Here is a 14,025-nt window from a genome sequence, read left to right on the forward strand (position 1 = left end):
CCCCCTACAGTCTCTAAAAACTCCCGAATGGGCTTTACATGCAAAGTGCATAAATTGATGCTCCTGCTGTTGCACATATCCTAGCTACGGGGCATGGCCCCATCTGTTGGATGGATGGACCACCCAGAATGCATGTCAAATATTGGGGCAACAGCAAAACAGAAAAAAAAAAAAATAAATAGAACCTTAACGCCGTAGCAGCTCTGGCATATTCCACCAGAAATCATGATTAAAAACTGTAGTAACTGGCATTCCAGGATGCAGCACACACACACACACACACACACATGCAGCGAACAAAAAAATAGAATGAACACAACACTTTTTCTCACTTTTCAGTCTCACTACTCAGTCACTATCTGGTGCAATTTTTTACTCACTCACCAGCACTCGACCCCCTCCGTTCCTACCTGTCTCTTACCCGCTCTTTTGTCCCCCTCAGGTGGTCACAACAATGGATGACAATGAGTCGTCCATTGACAAGAACAGTCTGTACCATGAGCCCTTCAATGTGAACATGTACACCAGTGCGGCCAGTGGATGCTCCATGAATGACCTGCAGCGTCAGCATGTAACGCCGGACTATACAGGTGAGTCCACAATCCCCCCCAGTCACTCTCTCTCTCTATATCCATATAAAGAACACACTACGATGATGATGATGATGATGATGGGGTACGAGACGCACCGTCTATGACAATGATGTGTGGGCTGTGGACCCCTCTGCCCATCAGCCATAAAACTCGGGAGCCGTGCCTCACAGCATGGCACTTGACTCTCTCCCTCTCTCTCCCTCTCTCTCTCTCTCTCGCTCTCCTATTTGTATGGGCTGGCCCCTGATGGTGTCGCCTCTTGATGAGTTTGATGTTTTGCGTCCTGTCTGTGACAGGACATGCAAATGTTCATCCTGCAGGCCATGTTGCGATGCGAGGGCAAAAAACAAAACAAAAAACGAGTAGAGAAACGCCACTGAGAAAGCAATGCTTAATTTAGCGCACAACATGGATCCTGAAAGTTCGGTGGCATTGTTGCCACCAGGTGTGGCAGGGCGCCAGTACTGGCTGCCGAAGTAGCACAACAAAGAAACTGGACAGCCAAAAAAAAAAAACCCCAAAAAAATGATGAAGAAGAAAACAGGTTTTGGGGATATGCGCGTTGTGCGCGCACCGCAGGACATAATTGTTGAATCGCTGAGTCAGGCGGAAGTTTTCAGTTACTCTTCGCAGCAGAGAGAGAGAGAGAGAGTAAGGGTATGAGGGAATTTTGTGTTCGTTTAAGAAAAATATATTGAGGTGGGAGAAAGTAAGTATTGGGGAAGGAACTTCTCATTTAGTTTAAGGATTTATTTTCCACAGAAACATAAAAATAAATTAATAGATATAATTACTGAATGAAATAGTCACTAAACATAATACTGAAGAAAATGTATACAAAAAATACTCAAGCAAAAATATTATTCCCAAGACAATCCTTATGAAATATACTCCTATTCCTATTGCTATGAGCTCCCAAAATCTCCTTGAATTGCAAGAAAATTCCCTCCATTCGTTGCGAGCCCCAAGAGTATCAACACTTTTCATCAACCTGTAGTGCTCAATTTTTTTGTCCTGTCTGGTTTTTTGTTACTTCTCCACGACATAGAGGACACACAGGACGCAAAGGACACACAGGACATGCGACATGTGTGGCACATGTGTTTTAATTGCCAGATGAACTGCAGGAAGCTGCAGTTAGAAGTTTACGACCTCTGCTACGTAAATTGTAATGAATTCTAATGTCTTCTGTCCGGTTCGGTTCGTTCACATTTCACATGGGAGACGCCTAAGGGCATGCTAGAGCATCCTTTTTTTTGTCTCCTTAGGTTCGGGTTACGTTACGTGTAGCTTCGACGAGTAACCAACGAACCAACCTAAGGGGATGCAGTCCACATTGTTTTATGTGGCATTCCATAGCACAGCCCCACCACCTCAGCATTTTGGGAGCAGATTATTCTGTCTGCTCGGTTTATTCGGCATCCTCCTGCCTCATCTGTTCCCGTCTTATCTTCTACATCCTCTGTACCGCCCGGATCTACTGCTTTCATCATAAACGTTTATGGCACGCCTTTCATGCGCTCGAGTCATTTGGCAAAAAGTTTTCTGATGTTGCCTTTGGGTGCATTTTATAACTGGCCAGCAAATATTTGTCATAGCTCGCTGCCTCTCTGCCTGCTGTTCATCCCAAAAGGATGTCTGGTTGTCCGCCTGCTTGCTATAATAATTTAATTTAGCTCAAATAAATTATAAGTTTGAGAGACCCCCGCAGACCTCGTCACAGTCTCGCGCGCTCACATCGCACGCCCCACAAAATTGAGTGCTTGAAAACTTCTCTCTTACTCGCTCTCACTCTCTCTCTCGGTCGGAAAACTCTGGCTGTGGAAAAGTTGCAGCGAGTCCACGACTCACTCAAATTAAAGTCTATTTTTGAAGTCAACTGCCAATTTGCACGACCAGAAAGTAAAAGAGAGACCGGGAGAGAGAGCGAGCGAGGCAGAATGCCACAAAACTTAATAACATTGCATGCAAATAAACATGGCAATAAGGAACGAGGAACGAAGAACGAAGAACGAGTGGTAAGAAGTTAGGATGAAGGAGACCCGGCACGAAAGTCGTTTAAAAGCAGGTCGACCCATGCACGGGTCGCTCCAAGGACCAGGCGGGTCTCTCTTGTATACTCTGGAAAATCCCATATTCAAAAGGGGAAATCCAATTTATGAATCGACTTGGAAATGGCTTCATTTGAGAGCTGCACGAAGTGCAGCCTGTGGAGGCTGATTCGATACAGCAAATACTTAGATTATAGCTGAATTAGGGCTGCGTTTAGCCATAAATGATGGGCTTATTGGTTTAGTTAGGGATATTAGAAGTAGTAATAGAGCAAAATAATTTTATTTAGTAAGGTTTAGGGTCCTAAAATGTTTAAAAACTGATCAAGTATGACAGTTCCTGTCCCAGAGCGTAAAACAGCCTACAAATGCACAAAAACTTATCAAATATTGGAAGCTCTGCCAGTTCCTGTCCGATTTTAGTACCCAGTACTACCAGAGGTCATCAAATCGTTCAAAGTTCCCAGACTAATCCATAATAATCCCCACGATTTCCATAAATATATCTACAAAATCGTAGGGTAATTGCTAAAAAGTTGTAGCTGTGCGGAAAATGTTCTACAAGTTTGTGGGAAATGCGAATAGCTCGTAGGAGAGAAGGAAGGCCACAAAACTTCAGTGCATCTCAAAAGCTGAGAGGGCACTGATTGCACAGCCCACATATAAGTATATGGGCAAGATACAGATACAGATTCACACACGCATATGTACATACATATTTGGCAAGCATACTCGTACATTTTGGTTGAAGAAAACTTGCATACGAATTTCGCTCAGTCGTCGAAAAGTTTTGTCATTAACGTTCGTTGAGTGTCTGTCTGTCTGTCTGTCTGTCTGTCTCGCTGTCTCTAACATCCAAACTGTGGGGCTTCTTTCTGTCTCTTTTGCACACTGTGGAACTGTCTCATTCTCCCACTCTCTCTTCCTCCCTTTGTCACTCTATGGCCGTCTATTTCCTTCATTCTCAGTCTGTTATTTTATGTTTTTCTGGTACTTTTTGGACACAAAAACGAATGCAAAAATTACAGAAGCACCCGCCCCTTACCCCCTGCAAAAACGAGACAATGGGGCAACACTGGCACACACACACGAAGACGAAACTAAATAATATTATTACAACAACAATAAAATTAAAAGTTCTTCCTTTTGGGTGCCTCTTCCTCTTTGTTCCTCTCTGTCTCTTTCGCCCATGTTGCAATTAATTTCATTTAGTTTTTCGCCACACGCCACTTCGCCCCACATTTCCCCCCACTCCGCCAACATTTTCCTTCTTGTTTTCCTTCCAAGGTCTTGTGGTTTTGCTTCTTCTTTTTTTTGTTGGGGTCTAAATGGGAAAAGTTTGAAGTTGAAGGCAGAAAAGTCTCTCGGACTTTCGGGACAAGACAAATGAAAACCAATGCAAAAGGGATCAGCGGGAGGGCGAGTGGGGTAGAGGGAAAAATGTTCGAGCCGAAGGAAATGTTGAGGAAATGGCAAATGCAAAACTGTTCACAAATGCAAACCATTGCACTTTGTGGCCTGTCGTCTGAATTTATTGGCTCTGGAGCGAGGGGGGACTCGAAAGCATATGTGGTCGATCTCTACAACGAAAAAAGAAAAGAAGTCCTGAAACACAGTTGAAGAAAGGAAACAGGCTACAACTTACCTTTGGATGGGTGAATATTTATGAAATTTAAGTTGAAACTTACCTGAAATAAAATCAGTATTGAAATATTAGATGTGGAGAAATACCAGGGGTATTGGTGGAGAATATTGAATAATAGTTAAAAATAGCTAAAAATTAAAATGAAGGAAAATCGAATTTATTTCTCAAAAATAATAAGAAGGATATTTGGAAAATTAAAAATACGTACAGACAGATTTATATATCCAAATTAATGGAAATCTCCAGAGATTAAGAAAAGAAAATATTCCCTGAAATGACCCACAAGTTTCCAATATTTTTGACCGCCAAGTTCCCTAAGAAAGAAAGCTTCTGGGAGTATCAAAATAATGGAAATAATTGGTTTATCGCGGAATTCATAATAATTTGGGGGGGTTATGGGGTATATGGGGTTTCAGCTCGATTAAACGATATTTTACACTTGTACAGATCGAACAATTCCAAACCTTTTCAAAATAATTTCCATTGTGCAAGTCACAAAACTCGCGACGTGTATATTAAAGCTTTATTTAAGTGCACAAATTCTTATTGAATTGAATTGCAAGCACATTTTAAGATCTTTCTTGAAAGTTTTCATCTCGAAAATGTTCCGCAAACTATTTCCAAGGACTTGATTTCCTCGAAAACGTTTTTGCCTTTCATTTTGGGTATAGTTGGATCTCACTCTCTAGTAATCTTTATAGCTCTCTCTTCAAGACCTAACCTTATCTTAAGAGGGTAAAAAAAAGCCTTTTCCCTTACCCTCTCTTAGTCCCTCTCTTAGTCCGTCTGCTTTTCTCATCTGTATAATCCCCATCTTTTTTTTGGGAGGGTGTGCAACTTTTATTCGTCTGGCGCTTAAAAAAGTTTTATTGTTTAGTGAGGTTAAGTTTTTGCCAGAGTTTCCGCTATTTCCAACAAATTTCTACCCATTTTTACGGTAAAAAATTAACACTCTCTTCCTCTGTCTCTTCCAATCTTATTGCGCTGTCTCTGTCAGATGTACCGGACATTGTGTGCCAGGACTATGCGGTGCCGCACATGCAGCAGCTGCTTCCCAATGGTGCACCTCCACCTCCGCCGCCTCCTGCTGGGGCTGGTGCTGGTGCTGGTGCTGGTGCTGCCATCAGCAATGGACCCTCCTCCGCTGTCGGCGGCAGCGGCGTCGTCGTCGTAACCACCAGTGCACGCAACTCTCTTAATGCTGCCACACTCCCTCTGCCACTGCCCGTGCCACTGCCCGTGGCATTGCCTGTTGGGAGCCTGCCATTGCTGCCACCACCGCCGCCAGTGCCACCGCCGCCGGAGAAATATTATGCAGCCACACCAATTTGCAGCAAACCCATGTCCGTGCCGCCACCGGGCTCGCAGAGTAGTGGCTCGTTGAGTCTCAGCTCCTCGACAACGGCAGCGACAACGCCCACGGGCATCAGTGTGGGCGCGGGCAGCATGGGCCTTGGAGTGGGCACCATTGTAGCAGGTGGTGGCTGTGGTGGCATCAAACCGCATCATTACAATTTGGATATGAGCGCTAATTTCGCCGACATTAACGAAGAGCAGGCCAATTGCCAAGTGCAGGAGTTTCCACGTCAGTCCCTGGTCATCGTCGAGAAACTGGGCTCCGGCATGTTCGGGGAACTGCATTTGTGCGAAACAAATGTCCTGAAGTAAGTACACACCAAAAAGGGGGGGAGGAAAAAAGGAAAGTCCATTGCAACCCCAGAAACAGAAACAGAAACAGAACCCAAAGCCAGTGCCAGTGAGGTCCCTCCCAGTTAATTTTCCTGCTGCATGGCAGGCCTAATCGAGTTGCTATTTGTGAGGCACACACACAACTCGCATGCAACTGCAGCTGCAGTTGAAATTTCTACAGTCAAAATGAGGTTCAGATTAACAGAAGTTTTCGCAGGAAAAAGTTGCCCTAGTGGCAGCGATTTAGTCTATGGTAGTCTAAATTTAACACTGAACATCCGCTAATAAACTCAAGAATTGCAATAATATTCCCCATGATTATATGGTCATTCCTTCAGGGAATTATAGCTCATGCATTCCTCGAAGTTCCCTTAGCAAATAATCATCTGTTACAGCTTTGATGCTCCTATAGCTATACTCTTATTTTAACCACAAAACCTTTGCTCTCTTTGCAAATCCAATTACACTTAAGAAAGCTCCACTCTATCGGCACGGCACCCCCGCTGCCTACCGCTCTGCCTTTCAATTGAAATATATGCCCATGACAATTGCTACCTCTGATTCCTGGTTCCGTTCTATTGGTTTTGCAATGCAAAAATCAATTAGAGTCCAAGGCTCGACGAACAATGTTCTAGTGTCTGGCCTCATCGGCTTCGTTCTGTCCTGTCTGCTGGCACATTTTAATATGTTACTCAACGCAACAATTCGATTTGCCTGCTTGCTTTAATAGTTTTGCGGTTGGAAAGCCACAAAACGTATTACGTATACGTAATATTGCACCAGCAGATGCACAGAGGACGCCACAAGAGACCGAGTGCAGGCAGCTGTGGCCAGGGGAGTGCCAGGAGAGTGCTGAAACAGAGGCAGAGGCAGAGTCACAGGTTCTGCCAGTAAACCACTGCAGTGGCTGCAAAAACCAGCATAGAAACCTCACAAATACCCAGACAGATGCAGACTCAGGCACAGACGCAGCTCAGCCCAATAGATAGATATATAGATGTATGCAAAATAATTAACACTCACACACAAGCCCACACAGAGAGATAGTCACTCTCCGGGCACTCCCAGAGTATTGCCACTCTTCGAGAACCTGTGCCTCCTGTCTCTGTTCCCCTGGCGCATGGTGCTGGATAAAATATTAATAGACAGCTGGATAGACAGTTATCAGACAACAGATGGACTTTATTGTCCACAGGACCACAGATGGAAATTATAATAGACATTTTCTGAGCTCGAAAATCAAAGCCACAATTCACGCACAATTCGCAAAACGAGAAGGAAATGACAGGTCAAAATGGAAAGCCCTGCACTTGGATATTTGAGTACAGTGGAAACTGCTTCCAAAAGAGTGTGGGGGAAGGTGTGCTTTTGGATGGAATTACCAGAGATCGTCTTGGTAACGAACCAATTGTTAAGGGTTTAAGACGAGGTTTAAAACGAGACTTATCTTCAGGACAACTTGATCGCTTGCTCTTGAAGCAAAAACAATAGGCCCTAGTGAACTGCTTGCTGCAAATTTCAAAGAAGCAAACTTTCAGGGTTAAGAAGCAGACAAGAATATACCAAAGGTTCAGTTTTGAGGATATAGGATCATGATACAGATGCAGATACAGATACAGGATACAGATGATGATAAGAAAAGATGCTGGAATCTTGGAATATATGTTTTTCATAAATATATCGATTATATTTATTCATATATATTTCTGCATAAGTTTCTGATGTATCTAAGGTACATTCTTGGTATACGTATTTCTAGACTAGTTTCTAATTGATTTTTGGTTTAGTTTAATAACATAAAATATATTTTCTTTTAGGAATAGTTTTCGGTATATTTTTATACCCGGTACTCGAAGAGTAAATAGGGTATATTGTATTTGTGCGAATAACGGTTGTATGTAACGCACAAAAGGAAACGTTTCCGACCCCATACAGTATATATATCTTGATCAGCATCAATAGCCGAGTCGATTGAGTCATGTCTGTCTGTCCGTCTGTCCGTCTGTATGTCTGTCCGTCCGTCTTGTTGAGCGCCTGGATCTCAGGGACTATAAATGCTAGAACCACCAAATTTTGGCTCCAGACTTCTGCTCACAGTGTTACAAGTGTATTTCAAAAATGCGCCACGCCCCCTTCCGCCCCCGCACAAGGGCGAAAACCTCCCAAACCTACAATTTTGAAGATAACAGAAATCTAAAAACGTAGGGAATGACCATATCTATCAGATCACCAAATCCGATTGGATCATTATTATAGACACAATGAAGAAATTAATATGCAGTAGCTAAACTCACCCAGTCCCGCAGCTTACATTGGTTTTTTGCACATTCTCTCATTCATGTTGGTGTGAGAAGTATTTTAGATGTAGATGAAGATGAAGAAAAAATTTAAAATTTTACAAAACACCGCTAAGGTTCAGATGTAGTACTGAGTGCCGGGTATAAAAGTTGTGACGCGTAAGAAGCGTCTCACACGTCCCTTCTCGTTTGAATATAATTTTGAGACCAATAACCTTTTTACTGATATATTTTTGAAATGTTTATAGTTCTTATTTTAAGTATTTTAAATTGATTTCTGGTAGATATATCTTTTTTATTAATTATTGAAAACTCAACTTTGGTTGAATATTGCCTTTAAAAATCTGCCAGCTATTGCTTCGTTCTCACGGATCTATATCAGGGCTGGACGTGCATACATACATCCACCAGCCGTTTTTGCGTTTGTATTAGTAAACATCACGTAAAACGGCACATTGCCCAGCGGCTTTTCCTATGCACAATAGACAGGGCCATGCAGAACCTGATATATGTATATATTCCCGAAAATCAACCACAATCCCCAGCGGACCCTTACATGACCCTCTCTTGATCCTCTCTGTGCTCCCCCTCTTTCATGCATAATGTGCAATAAAAAGCTTCAATTAAACGGAACACAAAACGAAATCAAAGGTAACAACAATTCTCTCCCTATGTCTCTCACTCTCTACCGCTCTGCGGCCACTCAAAAAACTCATCTCACGTCCTGGGATGTCCTGTGCATGTGGGCTCTCGGGACATGGTCTCTGGCTGTTGACGTTAACTGCTGGATTTTTTCATTCCTCTTTTATTCGTTGTTTTTTTCTTCCTGTGTGCTTTCAAGTTTTCATAATGGAATTTCTGATAAGCTTTTTTGTGGCCAGAGAGAGCATGTGCCTCAGCAATTGTTTTTTACACTATTTTAGGGTATTCTGATTCGCGGACGGGCTTTGTGATGAGGAGAATCAAAGTTTATTTAGAGATTTGTGTTTTAGAGAAAATCATAAATATTTAGCTGTAAATGTACGGAGAGCCTTCCTATGAATGCTCAAAAGTATTAATAAGGATCCGGATCGGTATAGATAAAGTTTTCCTAGCTAATATCTAATATAATTTATATAATTTGGGATAAAAAAGTATGGATATCAAAAACATGAATATAGCCAATACCTTTCTGTGGATTTTCACACAAACAAACTGTCTTCACCCTAGAAAAAAAAGCAGAATCAAGAGTATCCATAGGTTCGTTCAATGCCACCTGATCTTGCCACCATTGTCCGTTCTTGTTATTGCTCTTACCGCAGACATGGCATTATTTGTGACAACAATAGGGGGCCGGCGAGGCAGAGCCACAACCAGCAGCAGCAACAGTCGTCAAAGGAGTAACTCCATCCTGGGAGAGAAAGAAAGAGGACATGGACTCACATCATATTCATATCGTTTTCACTTTGCTTTATGCCTTTTCATCTAACCATTTGTGATGTCCTTCCTTCCTCGGTGTCACACTCTGACTCTCTCTCTCTCTCTCCGTCTGTCTGTCTGCCAGAATATCTGTCTGTTGTGTCTGTGCGCATTAAAGTATTGCGGATTGCGGTTTTTCGTCATTGTCAACTATTGTTATGCGAATTTTTGATTTCAACTCGAAATTCCAACTCGTTTTCCCCCACTCTCCCGAATGGCTGACAAATTTGTTCTTTGTCTGCTGGTGCCTTTCTGTCCCCATGCTCCCCCTCTGCTTCCACCAGTTTCTGTCTGTGGTTTTCAGTCACCTGTGAAAGGAATTTATTCTTTTTGTGCTGCTGGAAATACGTGTGTGCCAGCAGGGTATTACAGATCTGCCCTTAGGAGAGACTAATCACTTTCCCGTTTCTCCCTTGTAGTGCCACTCTGGTAGCTGTTGCCACACTGCGGCCTGGAGCCAGCGATCATCTGCGCAAGGAATTCCGCTGCAAGGCCAAACAGTTGGCGCGTCTTTCGGATTCGAATGTGGCACGATTGGTGGGCGCTTGTCTGCGTGATGAACCCATTTGCATTGTGCAGGACTATTCGAATTGTTTGGGCGACTTGAATCAGTTTCTGCAGGAGCATGTGGCCGAAACCAGCGGACTGATGGCCAACAAGAGTCTAAGGTAAGCGAAACGCAGCGAAAGTAGGAAGCAATCATCCTTAAAGGATCTACTTTGTAACTAATGTTTTTCGTTCTCCCTTTTTCTGGGGTTTTCTACTTTACTTTCTTTTTTACTGCTGCTGCTGCTGTGCGTCTTTTATCGCACTTCCTGTACCGACGACGACGACGCTACACTTCCGGTCTCGTGTTCAATGATTACAACGATCCGCCACCGAACGACGCACCACCGCACCGCACCGCACCACCACCAACCATCATGCAACATGCGCAAACGGATGTAAAAACTTCGTTAACTTGGGGCTCATTCTACCCCAACACTACCCCGCTCCGCCCACTCTCTGCGGCACGACTTTTGCCTCGTTGTCGCTTTGGAAAAACTTTTCCGAAATTCTCATTTGATGCCGCGCCATCTCTTCCTGCCACACCATGCCACACCCACAGCTATGGCTGCTTAGTTTACATTGCCACACAAATTGCATCGGGCATGAAGCATTTGGAGCAAATGAATTTCGTACATCGGGATCTGGCAACAAGGTAAGTGCTACCCCCACCGCTACACACACACAGAGATAACACAGAACCATCCAAGTGAAGCAGGGGGCAATGGCGCTGACATCCTCCTGCACCGAGACTTGAATGTTTTTTCTGCTGAATTTTAGAGAAACTTTAAATACTCGGAAACTTGTGGTAGTTCTCCTACAGCTACCTTACAGCCACAATAAACTATTAATCAATGTTCCAATTGTATTTTCTGCCACCCAAAAAACCACCTAGCATTGGCTGCCCTGTTGCTTGATCGAAATCATAAATAAACAACGGCAGACCTCTTAGAATATTTTGGCCGCTTATTGCGTACAAACCCGCAAAGGCAAAATTTATGACCATGCATATGGCTCTAAGAACCAAATTTTTGGCCAGTTAGAGATACAACTACAAAGATACTGCTACACCGCAGTACATCGCACTCATACGTCACGTTGGCCATTTCGGTGGGGCCAATTGCTGTCAAACAGCATATTGCTTTCGACTTATTCGAGCATTCACATTCGGGGAGGGAACATTCATTTTCCTATTGCATTCATTGGTTATGCAATCGAAGGATACCCAAGGATACACAGGTAGCATTTGACAATTGCGTGCCCCCAAAAATAGCACAACATTTCTTATTGGATTTCGAACACACAAAAAAAAGCACAACAAATAAAAAGACATTTTCGCTACGGAGAGAGGGAGGGAACTGAGGTAGGGTAGCAACATGCCACATGCCATACACGTCGTCTATTGATCCCCTTCGACTTTTGCTGCTGCTATAACAACAATGTCTATCATTCATTTATATAAGCTGAAAAGCATGGCGAAAAAGCAGCAGAAAAGAAGGGGAAAATTGTGGGAAAACTTGTTCATAAACGTGTGGGTTGAGGGGTAGCTCCCGCCATTGTTGTTCCTTTTCTAACATTTTTATCGTTGACATTTTCATTAGCAAATTAATTTTAATTGATTACATTTTATGCGAAAGCAGCAGCAGCAACCTCTGCAGAGCTCTGTAGCAGCCTCTTTGCTGTTGCGATGTGTGTGTGCTGCCAATATATTAAATTACCAATTTATATATATGGCAAAGAGAATCTCTCTGTATGTGTATGTATCTTTAACTTGGCAACACTTTGCTAAGCTCACTTCAGGGCGGTCTTCTTTCTGCTCATAATTCATTCAATTATGTCATTAAAGACACCTGAGCAGGAGACCTTCTTGGAAATTATTATGTGTTTGGGGCAAATTGAATTTCTATGAAAATTGATATATATTTCTTGATTGGAACACCTGCTAGCTGACAATCACAATCTCAATTGATTAGAGCTTGCAATCACCAGAGGGTGATATTTGATACGATTGTGCTCGTATTTCTCTTATTTTCTGTATTCCCAGCAACCCAATTTTGTTCCTTTAGTTCATGAAAATTCAATGATTTTGTGGAAGTGTATAATTTTGGTGATGAAACAACTAAAACTCTGTGACAATCAATTTTAGATTCTGGTTTTTTTAACAAAAAAAATGAGTCAAATTTAATACTTTCACTTTAAACAATACCTAAAAATATTTCAACTATCCGCAAAACACTTCAAAATAAATACAATCAAATTAATGTACATATGACAGCTTCGTAATAAAATAAATTAATATGCAAATTTTTAATCTAAATAGGAAATCATTAAGTTTAAATTTGAAAATATTTTATTTAATAATGAGCAATTTTTTGTTATATTTCAAAAATATTTTCCCATTTTCTGGCATCCTTCTACTTTTGCCAATCAACTTTTCATATTTCGAAATTAATTTTCCAATGGGCAAATCCAATCTGGGCATTTAACATTCCATCAGAATTTATGCTGGCATCTCAATCAACTATTCCAATCACCACAATCTCTGAAGGGTTCCTTCATTCAAATGCATGACACCTACATCTGTGGCACACAATTATTATATGCATAAGAGCAGACGCATTCCAGACTCTGGGTGGATGACTGTGGCCAAAGCCTTCCATTATTCCTTTAGATAGGCCAATTTACAGCAGCAATTAGCATTTGCAAGTCCCAGTCGAAAGCCACATAGTCCCTTGAGCTGCTCTGCAGGGTAGAAATGTCTGCTATTTGCCATAAAAATTAACTAAGATTCCAGCCTGAATTCACTTAAGCAAGATTTCTGCTACATTTGCCAACAGGCAAACAAAGCAAGGACCCCCACGGCTACGAGGGTAGATAAAGAAAGAGCAAGAGAGAGAAACTGTAACCCATAGACAAATATGAAACAAAGAAAAAGATAGAGACTGAATAGACAGACAGAGCATTGAGAGAGCTTCCCTTCCATTGAATACTGTTTGAATTCACAGACAGCAAAGGTGAGCTCTCATCTGAGGGCTTCCCCTCCAGCTAAGGAAAAACCACAAAGTGGGAAAAAGGTCAAATATGATGTACATATGTGCTGCTCAAAATGCTACTGAAATGTCCTAGAAAAATAGTAAGTGCCGTACTCTGCAAACACCACCTTTTTTTACCCAGTACTCGAAGAGTAAATAGGGAATATTGTATCTGTGCGAATAACAGTTGTATATATACAACCCATAAAGTATATATATTCTTGATCAGCATCAATAGCCGAGCTAACGGAGCGTGTTGGCGTGAGAAGTGCTGTAGATGTAGATGACAGATGAGGAAAAAATTTAAAATTTGACAAATAACCGCTAAGCTACAGATGTAGTACTGAGTGCCGGGTATAAAATTTGTGACGCGTAAGAAGCGTCTCACACGTCCCTTCTCGTTCCATATATTTTCACACTCTTTCGAACAGCTTTCTTCCACCCGGCTGCACTATGGACTATTAAGTAGTTTTGGCCACAAGCCAAATTTGCGCCAATTTTCCAGTCATTCCTCGGATAGCCCCCAGCCGCCTTGCCAAACTGATTTTGGCCTGAACTTGTCAGCCAAATAATTGTTGTTTCAGAGGGTGGCGAAGGCCCAACTCCTAAAGGACTCTCGAGCTCACAATTAAAATTGTATTCGTAGCTAATGCGCTGCTGGGCTGCTGTTAGATAAAAAGGAAAATAGTGTGAAAAATAGTGCAGGCCCCAAAA

At 42.3% G+C, this 14,025-nt stretch overlaps 1 protein-coding gene across 1 annotated transcript in view; it reads left to right on the top strand.

Moving 5' to 3' along the window:
* LOC117588066 (discoidin domain-containing receptor 2) overlaps positions 1-14,025 on the top strand; it is a 139,597-nt gene that overhangs the window by 79,018 nt on the left and 46,554 nt on the right. Inside the window, exons 11-15 of the mRNA XM_034279126.1 lie at positions 443-590; positions 5,287-5,380; positions 5,414-5,953; positions 10,153-10,401; positions 10,842-10,934. Coding sequence (XP_034135017.1) covers positions 443-590; positions 5,287-5,380; positions 5,414-5,953; positions 10,153-10,401; positions 10,842-10,934 — 1,124 coding nt within the window. The remainder of the gene's footprint in view (positions 1-442; positions 591-5,286; positions 5,381-5,413; positions 5,954-10,152; positions 10,402-10,841; positions 10,935-14,025) is intronic.

The sequence above is a fragment of the Drosophila guanche genome, unplaced genomic scaffold, assembly GCF_900245975.1.
Source record: "Drosophila guanche unplaced genomic scaffold, DGUA_6, whole genome shotgun sequence".
In the NCBI taxonomy this organism is placed as follows: Eukaryota; Metazoa; Arthropoda; class Insecta; order Diptera; family Drosophilidae; genus Drosophila; species Drosophila guanche.